We start from the raw sequence: 22,765 nt of genomic DNA on the forward strand, positions 1-22,765 counted from the left end.
GTCTATTTATGTTGCTCTGTGCAGCCATGTGTGTGTTTCACTCTCTCAGGAATATGAGCTGTGCCTTGCTACAGTCTGAATGGGAAAACAGACACAGGCCATTCTAATACCACAGGTGACCAAGAATCAGAAATCAAAGACATAAACAGATGCTCCATGCAGAAGTTCCTCAGTCATTAACTTCTATCTTGATACTCACATATAAAAACAATTGTTATATATGCAGCACATCTTAAATACCACATTTTCACTGTTTCTCATTTTGGATTGGCCTCTCCTAAAGGTTTAAGACATGAAACAGACCGAATTCAACTACTCATGAATTGAAGCACAGATTGTGTGAGTTTTGAGAAACAGTTCCTTGTGTTCTCAGAGGCCAATTTCTGAGGTCAGTAATATTTCAGTTCATGGATACTGTTATGGATTATTGTTTGGGTTTACTATGTATGAAAGAGAGTAGACGGTTTTGATGCAAGAATTTTTATACAATTGGCTATTTAAGAACAACTAATCTTATTTTAGTCTCACATCCAACTCAGACAGAGAAAAAGCCTTCTTTAGAGATCGAATTGCTTTCCAGATTCCTCAAATGGCCAATTAGCACATATTTTTTCTATTACTGTCCTTAGAGACAGTGGCCATGATTTCAAATATTCTGCTCACAGTTAGAACTTCTACAATTGAAAATGTTGGCATGGGTGGAAAAAAACACATACTTAGCAGGATTCCACTACTATCAGCTTAGAGTGTTGAACATCTCTCACCACGCCACAGTTCGCCTTTAATGACAGTGTTGTTCCTGTACCTCTCAGCTGCTTCCAACTGAAATTCTGCTACCAGATGGGGAATTTGGGCTGAAAGAAGGACACAATTGATTCCAATATAGATTTGATTTTTTTTCCTGTGTTGAAAGCAATTTTAGCAGGGCATCATTGGTCCAGAAAAATTGTAACTACAAAAAGTTGCAGCTACAAATGTCACGAAAATTAAGATATCCACAGCACTTCATGTGAAAAACTGAGAAAGATTTTATCATCGCCAATCTTGAAAAGCTCTAAGGTGGGTGCCTCCAAACTAGTTGCAAATTAATCTTTTCTAGTTAGGCAAAAAATTCACTTTTGTACAATGCTCAGTCCCATTCAGTTAAGGACAGAAGAACATTAATAAAAAAAAAAAAATTTAAAAAATCCTGTAAAAATACCTGAGCTTAGAATAAGCTCAGCTTTCTCCCTTCCATGTAGGTAACTGCTGGAGAGGCACAAGTTCTTTTAAGAACACTTTCTTCTCTGTGACAAAAAACATATTGTACTAAGACTTCTCAACTTTTGTTCATGTTACAAGATGTCATTAAAAAAAATTCAAAAATCAAAAAAACGCAAAGTTTATTGAAAGAATGCACTTTATACCTTGTCAAACTGTAAAGTACTCAAGTTGTCCAGCTGTTGAATATCTGAGACACATTAAGCCAAATGGAAGGAGTCAGAACCTATGAATTTTCTCTCAATGTCAACTTTTTTCTTTGTAATTTTCTCAGTTGGTTTTCTCCATTTCCAACTGTCCAGCTGTTTGTGAAGGCCTCAAAAAGAATAGCTGCTTTCTCTGGACTATTTCTGCTGCTCATCATTGGCCTCGTGTATACCAGAACAGAGGGTTGAAGTTAATAATTTCTTTTCACAATACTTTCAAATAATAACAGAAAGCAATTTCTCTTTATTTTCTAACGTTTATAACTTTTTTCCATGGAGAAAGACTATTTTGAGAAAAGGAAAATTGATGAAAATGCCAATATCCAAACTCTTCTTAAAACCTGGACAAGAGGGGAGGACAGAAATGGTTGCTTCTCTATTTTGGTACTTCAAACACCAAAAAAAAAGTCCTTTAAAAAAAATTTCCAGATCCAAGAACTGATGCTCAACCTGGGTCTATTAGCATTGAGATTACTCAGAGTGAAGCATTCTTATTTCCTTCATTGATGTTTCCATGCAGTGTCCTCTCATGAGCTCTCACTTACTCATACCAAATCTGTACATTTTAATGTGCCTATCACAACAGAAGCACTATTTCACAACCATCATCAGCTGCAAAACTTATTTTTTCAAGTAAACTTCTTATTCATCATAAACTATTTAAAGATAAAATATTTCTTCAATACCAATAACAAAATCTGCTCAAGACTGAGAATCTGTTGAACCCATTACTTATCTCATCGCCCTTCTCCCAGACTCCACAATTTTCTTCAGAACCAAGACAGCTAACAGCACAAAATCAGAAGACAACCTCATATTCATGTCAGAACGTATGTGTCACTAGATTCAAAGGAGAATAGCTCTCTTCCTTAAAGCCAAATTTAGCAAAGTGGAATGTATATGTTACAGACACCCAGGGAAAATATAAGGCATGTAACCTCAAAAAGAAAATGTATAAATTCTCAACACTTCAAAATCTTTGGTACTGTGTATTATGAACTGAATCTGAGAGGATTTGGTCACTTAGAAATCTTTCTGCCTAAGCAAAAAGCAATACATTTATGGTCTGATTTAGTGGTGAGCATGAAAAAACGGGCAAAATAATCCTGTAGATATTCATATAACAAATTATAATACCTCTTCAACCCAGCTTACAGCATTTTGTTTGGTGAGTATTACAATTCATCTTTCAATACAGTGATTCCAGAATGCATTTGAGACAACTCCCTCCATGTTCTATTGAACGACTCACAAAAAACTTTCTCTTTTTTAATGCTGTGGGAAAGTCAGCTTGAGCATCTTCACTAACATTTGTTTATTAGAACACCTAGAAAGCTTCATGCAGCAGCCTCTCCAGGAATTATGGTTGGCATAAAGGTGCAGTCTCAGTCCTTAACTGGGAAAAAAGATAATTTTATTTTCCTTAGGCTTTTGTTTGAGTGACATCAGTGGGGAAAACTTTATTCTGAGACAAGAAGGGAGCCCTGGGTAAAATCTGTTACTTATTAGTGTGCACATATTCTCTCCTTCCTGCAAATGGAAATCAAGGTGGAAAGATACATAATCTAAAGTAGATTTCCTAATAGCATATCAAACAGGTAGTTCTTAAAAATGTTTACTGTAATGTCAAAATATTTGCTAATGTTTTGTTTGTTTTTATGATAACAAATAATTTTTTCTAGGTATGTTTGCTATAAATCCTTACTGGTATATTTATATACAATTTTTTTCTTGTTTTTCTTTTTGAGTTTTTCAAACGCTTTCATTATAAACTGACTTCAAGTCCAATAGTCTTACTTTTAAAAGATTTAAAAATTACATACTAATTAATAATGCAAAATAATTAAAAAGTAACAATAATAATTTAAAATACTATCAGAAAGGTAAATTGCTCCTTTTTCCACCCTATAGATATCTATTTAGTTCATTACCAGCAAACTGTAAAACGAAAGAACTTAAGAGAATCTCTTAAATGTTAAGATTCAAGCCTATGAAGCTAATGAAAAAAAGAAATGAGAAAATAATGAGCATTGCAACTAACATACCTCTCTAAAGGTTGGCTGTGGACTTTATTAAAACACAACATCTAATTCCTTTTTCTTTTTTTAACTGATTCAACAGTCATTTTTATGGTTTTAGTTGCATCTCTTTTGGGCTGTCACTTATTTACTGCTTAGGTGTAACTGAGCCAGGAAACTGGCTTCGTTTTGAGAGAATTTGTTTTCTGAAGTCTCAGATGTCTACATAGCGTCAAAATGGAATGATTCATGAGCAAGAAGTAGTAAAAACAAATATTGAGGATGACAGCTCTGTGTTGCAGGCTTGGACTGTAGCTCACAGATCAGCACCGTACTCCTTGAGGTTTTACAATGTTGAAGCCAACACGGAGTGTTGGCTGCCCCTTCCCACAAGCTGGCAATAAAACCTCACACAAGGAAGCCAAATCAGAAAATTGATCTGGCAGAAACCGCACCCCAAAAAAACAAAACAGGACATAGTTTTCAGTACCAAGGTACATCTGGTTTCCTGCATGGCAACACAAATGCTAGTGCTAGAACAAGAAGTACAGAAACATCTCCCTCTCAGCAGGGAGGGGAAGAGCGGCAATCAGGGAATTGCAGTGTGATAGTCTCAACAGACTTTCAGTTTTTCCACTTTTTTTTCTCTTTAGACAAATATTCTTGGTGATTAACAAAACTGACTGTCATCTTTTAGAGAAAAGTCCAAGTTTGGATTAAACTTCATTTCTGTTAAACTACTTTCTGATTTGGGAACAAAGAAAAGCTTCAAGCCTTACCTTTACAAAGGCAGTTTTGAAAGTATTTTAAGCCCGCAGTTATTAGATGGCAAAAGACAGAAGGAAAATATTAATTGAACACCTGAACAAAATGATTGCACATATATAGAAATTTACCACATAAATACCAAATGGCACTTCATTTTACTAAACTGGTTCATATATCCCAAGACTAAACAGTATAGTTAACCTGCTCTTCATTCCTGTAGCTGTTCTGATATTTGATATCAGAAGGTATTCAACAGAAAGCTGGCTGTAATTTTTTTTCCCAAATGGAAAATGTATTTGATATTCCAGAGAAGAGAAAATATAACATTAAACCAAATGTTGTCCAGTGATATGCATATTCCTATATGACTATGCAGCTAATATATAAAAGCTATTTTAATATGGCTCTGTTTCTCAACACGTTTTGATTCCTTAGCCACTGTCCAGTCAAGGGTTGTAAGTTAAAATGAAAACCTACAGTTTTGTATTAAATAATCACTGTTGTAAAATATCATCCGATTTACCTCTTATTTCACTACAGCTTTCACTACGATTACCTTTAGTCAATCCCTAAAGGATTAGTTGAACTGGACATTATTGTGGGGTTCAACTGTATAAAAACCCAAATAATGGGTTCCATTAGTAATTTCAAAACAGATAACAGGGACATTGTTCCAGAATCCAAAAATCATGCAACAGCTTTGAAATGGCCAACACTCAAAGGCCTGATTATTTCTTCTTTAAGAAAAAAAAAATTAATTAGGAAGGGATGCAGATTTAGTTAATTCATGGGTCTCCTTCCTGTATGACACCATTCCTGTAATAAGTGTTCTGAGACTGCCTTTGGAACGGATGGTGACTGCAGTGATTTCTACATAGGGACAAAACACGATTTTTTAGACTCCTTCCTCCCTTCCTACAGAAGAAGGGTAGGGGACAGGATGAAAAGATAAGAAAAGATAAGGTGAAAGAGCTGGATGCTGTCAGAGCTTAGGGAACTAGCAACTGATGAAGTACAAGTGTTTTAGAGAGAAACAGCTGCATAGCTGAATCAGTTATTCTTGCTCTTGCAGCTTACAAGGCTCTGTACAGTGTACTTTCTTTTTCTTCAGATATGTATTCCTGGAAAGCATCACCTGGACACTGAACTGATCCTCCACAGTCCCAAGCAATTAAGACATAGTTATTAAATCCAGAAATTTCTGCCAGAATATTAACTCTGGATGCACCTGCGTTCCATACATCTACAATTCACATAAAATATTCCAGCATAATTTAAAAAATATGAAGTGCATAGCAAAAAAGTCTAATTTCACATAAATATGCTCCTGGCACGAGTATCTGAGCAGTATCAACGGTATTGCCAATGTCCTTGCTACCTTAGATTAGTTGAGAATTAGTTAATAAAAATGTCCTGATGTGTGCAGAAATCAGCAACAGATGGGCTGACCACTTCACCTCAAAATGTCAACTGGTTCTCCTGTGAATTTGCCAATTTTCTTTAAAGATACTCTACTAATCTTCCACATCACTGTGAAATTAAGATCAGTTGAGGATTTAGAAATACCACGACTACAGGGAATATGTTCTCCCTAGACGCCTAAGCATTTCTGTTTTGCCAGCTCCCTGCTCTGAAATCCTTGAAGAGAAGGCTTATTTTCAGTTCTGCTAAACACTGCACTCATGAGATCTGAAGTACCTCTATTGCACTAGAACCACCCAACACTCTCAAGGCAGAGCAGACAGACCCTCCCCAACCAGCAGGACTAAGAGATGCAGAACAGCAGACAGCTGCTCTTGGCACCCAGCCCATCTGTGAACCCCCTCTTCCAAACTTGGATCTACCAAGGTAGCTCAACATGTCACCTTAACCACCATTTAAATTCATGTGAGAAACTCCCAAATAAATCTGTAGTTTTGACCTCCTATGCACTTGCTGGATGAAAAGCACTGTAAAAAATAATCTCACATTTACAGGCATGAGTGGAGTTCCATAATTTTCTTGTGATATAGATAAGACTTGTTACAATGGCTAAAAAGTGGGGTAAAGTGAAGGGTTAAGAGCAAATTATCAAAGACGCTCAGTACCAGATAGTTCCAGTTTTCAACTCATATTTTAATAATATATGGAGTAAAATTTTCAAGCATATTTCAATGAATTAGAAACCTAGCCTCCATTATAGATAAAAGCCCTTTTTAAGTATTAAGGCAAAATTCAGCTGTTGAGAGAAAATAAGAAAAATACTACAGTTTCCCCAACTGGACTGATAATATTTGGGTTTGTTCTAACATTAAGTAAACGTTTCTTCCTCTAGTTTATTAGCTGTAGCTAAACAGTATACATTATTTTTATATGGCTTCCCTGCACAACAAAGTAAAAGGAAAAAAAAGTCGCTGCCCTAAAAGGCCAAGCAATATATAAATGACGAAATTGTAATTATTTTTCTGATTATTTCATGAAATAGGGATTGCTAAAAGCATTCTATACACTATCATAATTACCAGTAATAACATAAGAACTAATGCATTCCTGCAATTTTCAGTCCATTACTTGTGGATTTGTCATTTGTTATTTCTATTGCACAAAAGGAAGTTGAGCATCTTTATACTTAAAGCAAGAATTCATCAACACAAACATAGCAATTACTGAATCTCCTAAAAGCCAAAGGTAAAGAATGGAATTTCTTTTAAGTGAGATTCCAGAGATATCTGGTGACCTTCACCATTCATAGTGACTCCTACACAAAACCAAAGCTGAAAGAAAAATTTCATATTCCATCAGTTACTTTAATAGTCTATAATGATCTGACTATGAAATTCCTGGATTAGCAAACAAAAACTCATAATACTTCTCAAGACACAAACAACACTTATTCCTCACTGAGCAGTCCAAAACCCAGGCAAATCACAGCAGATCTTTCAGTACATTTTGGGGAACAATACTTGCTCTGTTCCTGTATGGTGGTGAGTAAAATCCCAGGCATTCCTAACTAGATGGGTTACTCAGCTCATAAAGGGTGTGCCAGATAGCATTAGTGACACAGGGTCTTATCCCACCTCTCTGACATCCACAGAAAACTCAACACTGCTTCTATTCCAGCCAACAACAAATGAATGGGCTTAAGAGAAGGTATCAGCTTTAGAGCTGCAGAAGGACTGCCAAGCTTCCTTTGAATAGTAAGTAATAGGACATGGGAAAGAAACAGGGTCAGACTTGATCCTTGTCTCATTTTTAAAAAATAGTAACAAAAAACCCCAAACCCACACCACACACAGTGCAGCATTCTCAGACCGCTGTCAGCTGGCACATGGAGAAGCCTTTTAAATACATTAGAACTACCCAAACTTTTTTGTCCAGTATCTTCACTGACCCTTTAGTTGCTAGCTTTTAATACATAAGAAAACTTAAAACATTCAAAAATTCATAAATTTGCTAATATCTGATAATAATCTAGATAATGAAATAGCAGGGGAAAAATAGGAGTTGTAAAGCCTAGTTTAGAAGATCTGACCTAAATGACCATACAACTAAAATTTCTGGGTTGATGAAAACAAGGATGGGAATTTACTTTTAATGCCCCAGAGCTACTTGCATATTAACAGTTCATAAGCAACAAGAGGCACAATTCCTTGCTGTAAAAGCAAGCCAGCAAATAACTCTGAAAACTTAAAAGACATGTTAAAAAACCCCACAAGCCTCTTTAATACACAGGATTCTAATCTCAAACTATTGTAAATGTTTTACCTTTCCTGTTTGAAAGAGAAATGCATATTGAATACTTCTGCATATACAAGGCCAAAAAAGCAGATGTAGAATTGTTTTTGCCATTAGCAATGAGGGCTAATAATTCTGTTATTAGCCAGAATGCTAATAACACTTCCAGGATTCAAAGACTCTTCCAGGTATAAAAATCCCTACTCTACAAGTACTTCAGTTTCACAGATAAAAGGTACTTAAAACTGCATGACTTACTAAAAATATATATGAAACAGTTTTTTTAATTTGGAACATTGTGTTACAATGAATGGGTCAGTCATATCCATATGAACAACATAAAATTACAGGAGAAATTGGTCATGTCTTCATACAGGAAAGCAACATAGTGCAAAAATTAAGAAAATCCAGGTTATCTATCATGCAAGCAATCAAGCTCAGAAACAAACAAATAGAAGTCTACCTGTTGGAGGTCCAATGTAATGGTCACATAATGATACTCAATTCCATTCTGGATACTAGGGCTTTGCCACCAAGTGTTCTTGCCATCAATTGCATTTGCTATCGGGTGTCGTTCTGTTAGAACAGCAGAAACACATAAATAAATTTCAAAACTATTTGAAGATTTAATTTTTTTTAGATCTGAAATTTAGATTTTAAGGTAATTACAGAATTAATAAGGCAGGACTTCAAAAAGAAAAAAGAATAAATTAATTTTTCTTGTACTCTTGGGTCACCAGTCATGCTTATTATTACTGGAATACTGATCTAATATTAGTTGTTTAATTTTGGTTATGATCACAAGGTCATTCAGGACATCTAATTGCAGAAGGCTCTCCTGATGCTACAGAAAACGCAGGCATTTAAAGCAAATAAACACTTCCTGCACTCTTCCAAAGTTTCAAGTTCTGCAAAAGTCATCGGATGTTGCAACAGAAACAACAAATCAGAAACCTGAGATATGGTGTGCAAGAAATGCAGGGATTAAAGTAATACTGGTACTGGCATTTCCAAGATATTTCTAAGCACACCTGGAAATAATTCAGGAAATAATTCACAAATCATTACAGAGGAAATGATTCCGAAATCATCACAGAATATATTCCTCACCTGGAAAATTTTCTGACTCACATACATGCATATAAATGTTTGTTTGGTTATAATCCATACCAAAGTCCAAGATGCATTATTTTTCATGTCTATATTTACTCTGCTGCAGTGTCCCACATGAATCCTAATTAAGAGGGATACAAATTTATTTACTGAATTGAATTCCCTGAATTTCAAGATCCTCTACATTATCCAAGTTTGCTAACTTAGTACTTTAATATTATTAAACTGAGAAAAATCACACTCAATGTTCCCAGGTTTTTTTTTTTGTTTCTTTCCTTTACAAAATGGAGAATAACAACATCAAAACTTTAAAAGGTACAAGGATCTATATTTTGAAGTCCCTAATTTTCCAGAGCAAGTCTGGACATTATGAGGAAAAGAAACCAAAGGAAATTCATATACAGTAAGTTTCTTCTATGCAAGTTCTGCTTGCTAGAACATGAATTAGGAGAAACTTCTACCCCTCTTATTAAGGATGACTTTCTAAACTCACAGGTTTCCTTGGTACAAAACTGGAATATGATTCATTACCAGCTGGGCCTAGAATTGCAAATAATTACTTTATGAATTACTGATTAATTTACTTATTATTTTAATTATTGCTTAAATCAACCAGCCAGATTGATAGTCTTTGAATCTCTGGGGTTTTTTGCTGTATCAACTACCTGTGGAGGACAGGAGTCCTAGCTCATTAAGAGAAGCCAGAATGCTGAACATATTTAAAGATACAATTAAAGGTCTTGGTGGGAGTGAGTGAAGGAATAAACGCTCAATATTGAAAATGCCAAAAATTTCACTTAAATATTATTCAATGGTATTAGTGGGCAGCAACATTTGCAAGTTAGAATTCTGGTACTACAACCGATAAAGCTATAGATAGTTTTATCTTTCTATTGAAAAGAAAAGCAAAGCAGACCCCATGCTTTACATGCTGTTAGCTCCCACAGCTCTGATCATTTTCTCAAATTTTGGCTTTAAATGAGTGGCAGCAAAAATCAGTTTTAAATCAAATTCAGTGATTTTCAGTGATTGTGACAGAAGTTATCTAATTGGAAATTTTGATCTAAGTGTCTCCAGATGAAATTGATGTAAAAGTAAATCATCTGAAGGAGAACTGGGAGATGAATCAACAATTAACTGTAATCACCATTATGAAAGTTTAATCATAATTAATTTGAAAATCGATTAATTGCTGGCATGTTTAGCTTATTTAAAAGATAAGGGGGAAAATACAATATTTGTAAAAAGGACTGGATTGCAAATGCAGCTCAAGGACCAATCTCCCTGATGGATGGCAAGAGGGAGAACTTAGAGAGTGCGCCCATCAAACTGTGCACTTTCATTTGGACTCACATGTGATTAACCAGGGAATTTGTGTTCATTTCCTACTACAGTAATTAAGGGGAGGCACTCCAGACTCACACATTCCAGGGGGATAATTTAAAGTCTGGTTATATTACATGGTTCTCCTATTAACAAGCCATCTCTGTTTAAACAAGGCTCTTCCCTTTGCCAAATGAACATTTGAAGACCTTAAAATGAGATATGATTGTAACAAAAGACCAGATATGATGAAGCTGGACTGACTCAAGTTTAGAAGAGAGTAGAAACAAGAGGAAACAGATATAAAGCATTCAGATGGGGGTTTTTTATATGCACACATATATATATCTGCGTGTATACACATATTTTAGTATACACTGTCTGACATAATAGACAAGACATAGCAATATCTCTGGTTTAGGTTTGATTTTTGAAATAAGCACGCTTCACACAGGAAAAAAAACTTGGGTAATGGGCATATGTCTCTAAATTCCCATCTGTAAAATAGGAAAGTCTTTTGCACAGTGTCTCTGCCAGCCGGAATGTTTCCAAAACCAAAATTCTGCTCTGAGTGAAACACACTGCTGTAATGTAATTGGCTGTGTCTACTGCTAAAGAATCATACGACCTTCCTCAGAAGGTGGCATTTTCTGTAGTTAAAGAAGACATTGAAACTTGGAAAACAATCTGGAAAAAAATAGGTTGTAAATGTCTTCTGATAAATTAAGTGATCTACACTCTGACAATTACAAATAGCTTTGCAAATATAAGATGAGGAGTAATGGAGCAGGAAAAGAAAGCATCTGAAGTTGGCAATGGACAACTAACTGTCCTCTCAGTGGTGTTTCCCATTAGCAATGGGAAATACCACAATAAAACATATGAACAGGAGTCTGTGATTATTCTGAAGCAAACCTGGATCACTGTGTAGCACTAGTAAGAGCTCAGGTGAACTTTAACAGATATTAAAGCCTCTAAAGAGAATTCACAGAATTTCAATTCATGCAGTTATAGTTCTAGAAGACAAAACCTATGAGGAGAATGAAAGAAAAGATAGCTTAGTGTAGAAACTAGATTGAGCAATAGCATCACACCTCAATTAATTAAAATACTTTAAGAAAAAGGGAATAATAAGCCATTCCTAGTATTGACAGAACTTAGGAAATAGGCAACATGAACTTCTGCAAGGAGATGCAGATTAGCTATTAGAAAAACACCTTTTTTTGAGTGATGTAATGAGTGAGCCACACTAAAAAGTGTGGCCATTGGAGTAAGTTTTTAAGGAGAATCCAAACAAGCTTCTGTCTGGAAAGCTACAGCCACAGATAGCTCATCCTGTCTAGAACTAGCAGACAGATTAAATGTCATCTTTTTTTTTTTTATCCTGTGGTTTTAAGCACATGCTTAAATGTCATGAGGTATAAATGTATCTGAGCTAAGTCTTATTGAAACACAATTGGAAAAAATAATTGTCTTAATGCTTCTGTGTCTGTGTTTCTTCCAGTATTTTATCTATTCCATCAAAAGCTGCCTTAAGTATCCCTACATCCTCTACCATCTACAGTGCCAATATACCCATGAAAATCTAATAATGCGAAAGTTGGTTATGTCTTTCACTGCAAGGTTACATGAAATTAAACTTCTATGACTTGACTAGGAAATTTTCTTAGTTCTAATGTTCCCGACAACCAGAAATAGGCATATCTGAAGTAGATGATGATAAATTCTTACTCGAAAACCAATTTTGATTCCAGGTAATCTTTAAGAAAATAGTGTTAGCAAAAATCAATTTTAATATTAAAAACTAAGCATTAAACCAAGCAGTGCTCCATTACTTTATCTTATTTTTTCTGGCTCAGTGAAACTGAATTTACTGGAATTTCACATATTGCTTAGATTGGCCAAAATGTTTAATTTCCACAAGTAAGTATGCAGGTAAAAGTTACCTGTTTTTTATTAATGGTTAGTGTCTATCAAAAGAAACAGCACCAGCTGTAGATGCTTAGTTTTTTTAAATCTGGAAGAGATGGTTAACCTGATTTAAAAAGAGATACACATTTCACCATAATCAGGCTGATGAACTACTGTTTTGTTTCCTGAGTATTTACACCCTTTGGACAAAAAGTCATTTTTAAAGGAACGAAATGAAAATGGCACACGTACGATGTGGCACCCGGCTCCTTTGATCACAAATGCGGCACTGAGGGTTCCTTGCAGGCTGTCCAGGGACGTGTTCAACAAGTTTGCAGTACATTTCCCGCCCCTTTTCACCACAGGTAGCATTGGTTGTGATGAGAGCATTACTAGCCAGGTTCAGCACTGCAGGAAACAGTCCTGAAAAGAAAAGAAAATAAAATCATGAACAAAAGCAACAGAGGCAAAACCTAGGTGAATTTAGCAGAATAATCACAAATGAATGTAACACCTGTTACAACATTAAAGCAAATCCTTCATTTTCAACAGCTATGGAAGTAAAAAACACCAACTTTAATGTGTATCCAGAATTTAAACATCAGAAAAAAGCCATTATATTGATGGGTTTCTCCCCATTCTTCTAAAATTCAAATTGCTACCTTCTGGTTATATCATGAAAAACAGCAGGATGCCAAAGGAGAAAATACAGAAACATACAAAGCATCATAAAATTTTATGTTTCACAATCAAACCTTGTGTTCCTACACAATTGGCCACTGCAACATTGTACACAATGTACCTAGGAAAACTCTTTATCATTCTTCTTTCCTGCTGATATCTCCATGGAAATGCTTTTTCACCACAGACTGCACACTTGCATTACACTGTATTACTGTTCTGCTTAGGACTTCATAGACACCTTTGTCATCAGAGCAGCTGGGTAATTCATCCAGCAACATGAATAGCATATGTCATGCTTCCCTTTCCTCAAGAAGAAAATACGACATCCTATCTTTTATGGTAGTGCTGTTGTTATTTTTCCAGGTGCACATGCTGAGTGATGTGTTATAATTCTCATTGAGCACAGCATTTAGGCACGTCTGAGTGCTCTGCTGAGCAAAGTTATATGTAGCAGTAAGCTATAAAGATTATAAACCATATGAAGAACATTCATGAAGGTAGGTTACTCTCCTCACTAAGTACTGATGGAAACCTTTAAGCCGTAATACAATTGATCCACAGAGACAAACTGATAGTATGTGTTAAACATATATATTAGTACCCCTCTCATGAAATCAACCAGTTCTATACCTTCAAAAGCAAATTTGCCATGGCTACAGGTTAAATCAAAAAAGCTTTACTCAAACCAACCAAGAAATCAACCAACCAAAAACAAATAGGCTAATGTATGGACTCTTGGGATCACTTTTAGATTCATTTTATGACAATTTCAAGTGGCCCAAAAGTCATTCTTTTGCAATTCATCCAGCTTCCAACCCTATTACACTATTATAACCTTAAAATAAGGTTTTAATAAAAACTGAATTAGTCATTATTGAACTCTGATAAAACTCCCTTTATAATGGCATTTCTTTTCGACCTCCTCAAATGGACAACACTCTTCAACTGACTCCTTTCAGTACTCTTTTAACACCAGTCTCCTGCTTGTCTCTGCAATTAACCTGTGTGCCATTTAATTATCAAGCTTGGCTGGACATAGAACAGCTGTCCTTTGACATTGTCAGTCAGGGACTCTCATGGTCACTTTAAAACCATGTGTAAATATACTGCTTGAGCAATAGAGCCAATTAGTTACTAGACCGTCCAATTTGTGCAGTCAATCAATACTTGAGATTTTATTGATCACATAGCTTGCTCCTTCTGTATAGATTAAAGTTTATTTTCATCACATTTTAAAATCTATACAATTGTTCTTGTATTTTTATTCACTGCATTCAAAGGTGCTTTCTGCCTTCTGTGATGGGGCCACATGGTAAAAATCTGTATAAGCATTAACACAGCAGATGAATTAATAGCTGTGGAACTTCCTATGTTGACTGACAGCTTCATTATTCTCTTTTTAGGCTGTACAAAGTTAATAGTCTAGAAGCCAGTAATCATTTAGTGTTAACAAAGAGTCTGGCATTTGGTTCAGAGCTAAGTATTTTAAGCCCTCAAAAGTGAACCTCGTACAAAGGACAGATTGATCCTACATGCAAAGAATTGTAGTACATGGCATCAGGAGAATAAATCCTTCAAGAAAGAGCTGAAAGAGAGCAACCAAAAAGCCTCCAGATTCACACAGTTATAAAAATATTACCTGTTCTATGTCTATCACAAATCACACCATTAATCTAAGTTTTAACACAAACTTTAAATGTAAGATACATAAACAAATGAAGAGTACTTCAGAAACCCCTGTATTCGAACATAACTTCACCCTTAGGTCACCTCTTTAACCTGCAGAGCACCTCACAGTACAGCTACCAAAACAGCCTTATCCATAATCAGTACAAACACAGGCAACAAAACAAGTATTGGGTGTTTCACTGAAGAGCCCACATGAGGATGCCAGCACCTCACAGTGCTCCACACAGGCTCAGAGTGACAGGCAGAGAGCAAGAGATGCACATTACAGCCAGCACTTCACCTTTTGCCATTGATTAATTCCTCAACCCTGGGGTTTTGACAAGTAGTAATTAACAACTACATATTTGAACTTTTTTTTGAAAATCTTTATTTCCAAGGACCAGGGGGCTGGGCTCAATAGGCCATATGAGTCTCTTCCAACTCAAGATATTCTACGATTCTACAATATCTCTTTGTACAGCCCAAAAGAAGGCTTTGCTTTAAAAGTGCATCTGATGTGCAAGCCTGATAGTATGGAAGAAGCAATATTATTCATATTGATTTCTAGCAGTTACATTTACATATATACATTTTCACAACAGAGGCATGACATTCTAGCAATACAGAAGATGAAACCATTTTCTTGAAAATTTTAGCTAGGTCTTTTGAATATGAAATAAAAATGTGTCTGTTTATGATGTTAATATATCTGGTCATATTTTCTGAGCTTCACATGTTAAAAATTCATCTTCCAATCATAAATTCACCAGAAAAAAAATGTCAAGAGAGCTCTAGATAGCACAGTTAATTTCTTTTTGCCTTGTTTTTCATTACAATAATCATACACAAAAATATTTTAAAATTGGTGCACTAGTTTAGCACATCTTCAGTTCAATTTCCCAATAAATTTTAAAGTCTTTTGTCATCAATCCCACCTTGAATTCTACGGGCAGCCTCCCATCAAACACTTCCAAAAATATGATCAGCTAAAACTATTACAAAGATTTTTTCTTTCGTTATTGCTAAATGACTTTTGTAAGCCTTTGCTCCAGAAAAGATTGGCTGAAATGTCACTGAGTCACAAACACATCATCTCTATTTTGTGTAGCTCAAGTGCAAGTAGAAAAAATTCTCCCTTCAACTGCCAGCTATATCAGTCTTTTCTATCCTTTTTGTCACTGGCATAAATCATATTAGCAACAATTTCTACCTGTTAAAAAATAAGATTTTTTTTTTTTGTAATTGTATGAAGGAGACAGGGAGAAAAGATCGGCTTTCAATTAGGTAGTGGATTTAGAAAATTGGGTTCAATTTCTGCTTTTCAAAGGACTGCTCCTGTGTGAAGAGAAAGTATCAGATTCTCCCCTGTGAAATGGGGAGTCATCTTTCTGCTCAACACTTTGTTTTTTAAGCATGGAACATATTCCATTAAGATTTTAGTGCAGAGAAGCCAAATAGAAAGTTTGTTTAGTGTTGGCAGGTGATTAAACTATGAAAGGCAAATAACACAGAAATTCATCAAATTATTTAAAGTGGTGTACAATGCACAAGTAACCAAGCATGCTGCTCAAGTCACTAGAGAATTAATGATAATGGGTTTAGCATACATTTTCAACAGAAACAGTTCTAGAAAAAAAAACTGTAAAAAGGAAAAGCAGCAAATCAGCAGGATCTTCTTGCCTGCAAACCCCTATGTACTCAAGTTTTACACTGCCACTGTTCTAGTTAAGTAAGTGTGGTACTAACTACATTATCTTTTTTTATAATGGCCCCTGGATCAAAGCACATCTAGATACCTATCTTAAAGATAAAAATAAGGACTGCTTGGAATCTGTGGCTTTTTTACAGATGCCTCAAAAGCCAACCTTTATTAATACTAATATTTTCTGGAGACACTGGCAAGCATGTCAGTGATTTAGTGAGTTCAACACATTTAGACTAGTAGACAGACTTTCACAAGATTCCACAAAGGCCATTAAAGGAAGCAAGCCATCATAACACAAGAAGGAATGACCTCTCTTGAGGTCAGAATTGAAAAATGGAGAATAGCAGTGGAAAACCATACAAATCTTTGCTGACTCCTATTCTGTTCCAACAGCAACATAAGAAACTTACAAAAGAGGATAAAAATTAAGATGGCTGCTTGTTGATTATAAAAATTATTCATGAAAATTAAAATAAGCATAGACCATAGAATGGTAGAAAGATTCCACAGAATGGTTTGTCTAGGCAATAAAATGGCATATGAAATCAAGGAATGGAAATTGATACAAAGGGGGAAAATATGATTGCTTCTCACTAGCAATTATCAGATCTGAAAGAGTTATTATTGATATTTCAGTGAAAACACTAGCTTGAGGAATAGAAACAAAATGTCATTACATTATTGCATAAATCCATCTGTACTGAGAACTCCAACACTGTATGGTAACCCTTACCTCTCATCTCCAAAAGGATATGGTAGAGCTAAAAAGTGAAGAAAAGTGTGACAAGCTGTGTCACAGCTGCGGAACAACTTCTGAATTTGGATATGAATAGGCTATGAGTTTTCTACTGGAAAACAAACAGATTGGGAGATGTATAAAATGGTGTAACTGCATACAAAATCATAAATGGCTTTAGTAAGTAAATCTTTGCAGCGAATGTGGTAAGTTTAGTTATCCTACCACAAACTGAAGGTGCTGAGTCAAATTATCAGACAGGAGTTTTCTTCACTAATTGGGGCATTTTTTCTGTTTATAAATGAAACTGCTTTTCAGCAATGATAGCAATTAAATTCTAGAACAGATAAATAAGTTATATAATAAAATATTTTTATTCCAAAGGCAAGAATGGATAAAAACCTAATTAGATTAATACACAGAACAAGGGTTCTTCCAGAGCTGTTAAACATAAATGGCTTGGGTCCAGTTGCCAGTTCAGAACATCCCTAAATCACTAGCTGATGTAGGGTTTTACCCAGGGAGACATTCCTGTACTCCTTCACATTTTTCCTCAATATTGCTGCTGATAGGTATCTATAGTTTTTTATTCACTAAGGCTGGTAGCATACACATCCCAACATCAAGATTCATCCAAAATGAAAGAGAAATTATAATCTTAATTTTGTGTGGCATTGTTAATGAAAATGTAATATTTTTGCCAATACTCAATTCTTTCAACAGCCATGGTTCCCTATACGACTTCCCATTATTACCTTGCACCCAGAGAGGTTTTCTCAATGGCTACTTATTCTAGGGAAGAGATCTTGTTCTGTAGATCCTCCATAGAACATTCTTTTGAGCCTGGCAATTTCCTTGCAGTTTTCTGCAAAGCAGTATTACCTAATTAATTTTCTTATGCTTTCCTTATTTTCACTGCATACAGGGAAATAATAGCCCAGCTTCATGTGCTTTCTTTTATCTACTTTTCATGAGTGCCCATCAACTTTCAACTCCTATAAGCTCCACGAGGATCAGTGGAATAAAACCTACCAATCAGATGCCTGGCACCCTGCCTGTTTTGTCATGCCCTATTACCTACTCCCCTGCCAAACTAACAGATTTTCCACAGGCTTTATTGCAATAGTGGAGATCAGCAGAAGCAGATGAGCTACACAAGTAGCAGGTACAAGACATTTTCATAAAGCCTGTCAGCTGCTGAATTCAGTCATGTTCCCTTCTGGAACAGCACTGTTTGATTGACCTTCAGAGCCCACTGAGTTATTTCCCTAGCTGAGAGAGGATGGAGGGATTCTAGAGGGAAATCAAAGATATTAACTGCATCTACAGCTACTGAATGGTGATTACAGGTTCATTATGAAGTGGGGATAGTCACTGGGGTAACCTACTTTTAAAATGTGTCAAGAAGCAGCTACAGCAAAGGAGGGGTACAGGAAACAATAATTACCTTGCATATTAGTGTCGTACTGCTCACCAGTTCTGACACATTTTTCTTTCCTTCCCTTCATATAATTCACGGGAAATTGTAAATCCTGTTTCAATCACATCACTATCCCACACCTAAAGAGCAACTGGTGGGGTTAAGTCTCACTAGAATTATACTACAGAACTCTAATGGAAGCACAAGCAAGGAACAAGACCAAGATTATAATCTCTGTTACACTTCTGCTACTGCACAGAGGAAAGAGCAGACATCTTAAATGAGAAAGAAGGAATCACAGGTGGTTGATAGGAGATGGAAGACAGCAGCAGAGATTAAGGAAGGAACTCTCTGAGTGGGGGAGACTGGAAGAGAGACGAAAATTGAAAGAAAGACCACTGCAAAGATACTCATAGAGCCTGTAATCCTTCTTTTTTACAGAATATTATTGGCACATTGATATTTGCATTCACTATTATTTAATGTCTATATTGTGGTTTGATTACACAGCAATAAGAATTCATTTTACCAAGGGTAAAATTAATATAAATAACCGCTGTGCCTGCACATACAAGCAAAATCAGTATTGATTTTTAATAGCTTTTTTACGTACTTCCAAGATAGAAGACAAACTTTGGTTTATCAGCTCTGGGATTTCTTTGTGTCTTATTAAAGCATTAGAACAGAGAAAATGTTTTTTTTTTTCCTTCAAAGAAAGCTCTGTTCAGACCTGCATATTCCTCTTCTCTCTTCAAAACAGACCAGTATTTGGCACTGCATACTTCCTTCAATCTTCTCAAAATATCTAGTCTCTTCAAAGAAGCAAATAAAACAGCCTGCCTAAATATGTCTAACTTTTCAAGCCAATCTTCCTAGTCTATAGAGCACTTTGAAATGTTCATGGAGTCAAGCAGAGCTGTTTGCCACTGAATTTGTACTAAAAAGACAAAAGAGAATATGTCAATTTCCGATGTTCTAAGAAGTGTCACTGGAAAAAGAGAGAGTTGTCTGCTGCAGCGCAGAGCTATGCTAGGCTGTGGGAACACAGTGGGGAGAAAAAACTGGGACAAAACAAAACAAAATGTTGCAGCACTGAATTGCTTCCAGCTGTGCACGACAGGGAGTAACTTAATGCACTCTATCCACAATGTAGATGAATACTTTTATACAACTGGAAAATAAACCCAATTTGAAGAAATAGCTGTCCAGACACAACAGAGAATGCAGACTGGAAAAAACAAAAATTGACACCAGGATCATCTGTCCAGAGGAAAACAAAATGGAAAACAAATGTTTCAGTACCCATTTATGTCAGTTGCCCCAAATCACTGTGCATTACAGTACTGCTCAGCACTCAGCCTTTTTCCTTCCAAAGGAAGTGGAAAAGTAGTTTTTGATGTTTGGTGGTAGAGATGGCTTGCTTTTACTTAGAGGTGATTTTCTCTATTCTTTCTAAGCAACATTACATACAGCCTCCTGCATATTTTTCTTCTACACAAAAACCAGAGTATGAAACATTAACCTGAAGAAGCCTGATAGCAAAACTATATTACTTACATAGTGAAAGAGGGTTTATCGATTATCTAGTAATACTACTTTGCCTCTCCACACCTCACAGCATTGAAAATCTGTAGGGACTTTGCTTGTTTTAACAGCAAAACTCTGTCAGTTTTAGAGAGTGCAGACTGAGTGAAAAAATCGCTACTGGCTTACCACAATATTCTATTGTATTAAATATATAAGCATCCTCCTTGCTTTGTAATTAATATACTTTTTTTCCCAGACCCATCACAAAAAGTTGTTTTGCAAAGGAGAACAGGAAAAACACAGGTGAAGATGAAATCCCATCTCCTTGACATTTGTGGCAGAACTCCCACTGAATCAAAAATCCAAAGCACAAAGACTTAATGGACATCTCATTTTCAAAGGTATTTACATGCCCAGCCTGAGTCAGACACCCACTGTTTTTCAAATGTATTCCGTCTGTATTCTGACAAAAATTTTGAAGGGCAAAATCCCAGTTGTACAAATATCTTATCTGTAGAAAGGGTACACTGCGCATGAAGAAGCAAGCAGCAGCGCACTCTTTATAGTTATTTCCTTTTATTTTTTTAATGACCACATGATCTTCATTAAAACGTTTGCAATGCTGTAGTACGGTTCTGGGCAGCCAAGCAGGCCTAACAAGAAAAAGTGAAACAACTTACTTCTGAGAGACAACAGTTTTCTGTAAACAGGAATTTTCCCCAATCACATGTCTTCCACTCTCAGATAGCACACACCAATTTACAACTTCCACAAACTGCAGGACATGGCTAAAAATGTCCATTTTTATTCCATCCCCATGACTGAATACCAGGGTCTCCATACTAAGACATACTCTTGCACTTCTCTCATTTGCAAACAGACAGCAAGACGCAGACCTGTGTGATTTGTCTATCCCATCACTGAAGGAGAAAAGAAAAAAAAAAAGCATGAAAAATTGAGAAAATTAAATCAGTATTTCTCAAAGGTAAGATAGAGCCTGGGAAAACCACAGCCTCCAGATGCAATTTACTGATGACTTTTGTCTTGACAGATTTCTTGCTTTATGAAAAAAGGGTCTGCTATGCATTGTCTCAGACACTAAAGAACATGAAGAATACGACTATTTTTGCAATAACTTCAAAATCAATGTCCATTGAAACCACACAGAAAAATCAGAATTAGTTACTGCACCCTTGAGTCTCCAAGACTGTCATCTTAAACAGAAAGACTGAGATGTATACTGTGTTCTTGCACCAGAGGTAACAAAAGGCATGTTATGGGGGCTAATAAAAGTCATCCATCTATTCACTATCATCTAGCTGACAAAAAAGATCCAAACTGAGTCTAACTTTATGAAACCAAAGAGCAAAGGGAAAAACTGATCTTACCATATGTAAGAGATTCTGTGCACTTATATTTACCCTGAGGATTCAGATTAAAATAGTTTGAAGTGTTTCAACTGATGAGCTTGAATAAACATGAAGTTCAATTTTCATTCTTTGAACTGATTTACTTCTCACTGTTCTGCTGTAATGCTTTACAAATACATACTGATAAGGATTATAAATTTTCAACATATTCTGGTAAAAATGTGAAATCACCAATTAGCAACTTCTATTCAGAGTTCTTAAGAACTGTCTTCAGAGGATTAGAGAATCACCGGGGCTGAAAGGGACCTCATATCTAGCCCAAACCCTGCTCAAGTAGGGTCATGGGAGGAGGTGACCCAGGAATGTGGAACAGAGTTTTAGTATCCCTAAGGATGCACACTCTACAGCCCCTCAGGACAATATATTCCATTGTTTGGCTACAGTTACAGTAAAAAAATTGTTCTCTTCCATTTAAATGGAATTTCCAGTATTTCCTGATTTGTGTCCATTACCTTTTGTCCTGCCACTGGGTACCACTGAAAAAAGTCTGGATATGTCTTCTCTATCAACTCCTGACACATACTGATACACATGCAGACAAAATCTCCTTGACACATCTCAAAACTAAGCAACCTCAGTCCTCTCAGCCCCTACTTATATACAGACACTCCAATTCCTTCATCATCTTCCCAGCCATTTCCTGGACTTGTTCCAACATGTCCATGTCTCTCTTGTATTGAGAAGCTCAGAACAGGACACAGCCCTTCCAGCGTGCTCTCATTACTGCTGAGCTGACAGGGAATGATCACCTCCCTCAGTTTGCTGTGGACACCCTAACTAATGCACCCCATTTGTTTGGGGCTTTTGCCACATTCCTGGCTCATGCTCAGCTTACCCACCAGGACACCCAGGTCCTCCTCTGCAAAGTTGTTTTCCAGCCATTTGGCCCCAGATTGTGCTGGTCCATGGAGCTGTCCCTCCCCACATGCCGGACTTCACATTTCCTTTTGCTAGGGCCAGTCTGTTTCTCCAGCCTGCCAATGCCCTTCTGGCTCAGCCTTCTGGCATATCAACCAGTCTGTTCAAATCTGTATTGTCTGCTAACCTCCCAAAGGTGCACTCTGCCCCATCATCCATGTCACGATGTGACACAGTATTGGCCCCAGTACTGACTGCTAGTGCCCACCTAGTGATCATTAGTGACCTGCCCCCGGGTGAACCTTGTGCCACTGATACAACCATTCAGAGCTACCCATTCAGTTTTTAATCTACCTTGCTGTCCACTTATCTGACCTGTATTTAATCAGCTTTTCTTTGAGGATGTTACTGAGACAGCATAAAA

At 36.3% G+C, this 22,765-nt stretch overlaps 1 protein-coding gene across 1 annotated transcript in view; it reads right to left on the reverse strand.

Moving 5' to 3' along the window:
• The window catches only part of LAMA2 (laminin subunit alpha 2), a 251,425-nt gene extending 238,290 nt beyond the window's left edge, over positions 1-13,135 (reverse strand). The window contains exons 1-3 of the mRNA XM_058019923.1: positions 13,069-13,135; positions 12,566-12,736; positions 8,430-8,542 (exon numbers count right to left, since the gene is read on the reverse strand). Coding sequence (XP_057875906.1) covers positions 8,430-8,542; positions 12,566-12,736; positions 13,069-13,135 — 351 coding nt within the window. The remainder of the gene's footprint in view (positions 1-8,429; positions 8,543-12,565; positions 12,737-13,068) is intronic.
• Between the last annotated feature and the right edge of the window lie 9,630 nt (positions 13,136-22,765).

This window comes from Melospiza georgiana, chromosome 3 (genome assembly GCF_028018845.1).
Source record: "Melospiza georgiana isolate bMelGeo1 chromosome 3, bMelGeo1.pri, whole genome shotgun sequence".
NCBI classification, from domain to species: domain Eukaryota; kingdom Metazoa; phylum Chordata; class Aves; order Passeriformes; family Passerellidae; genus Melospiza; species Melospiza georgiana.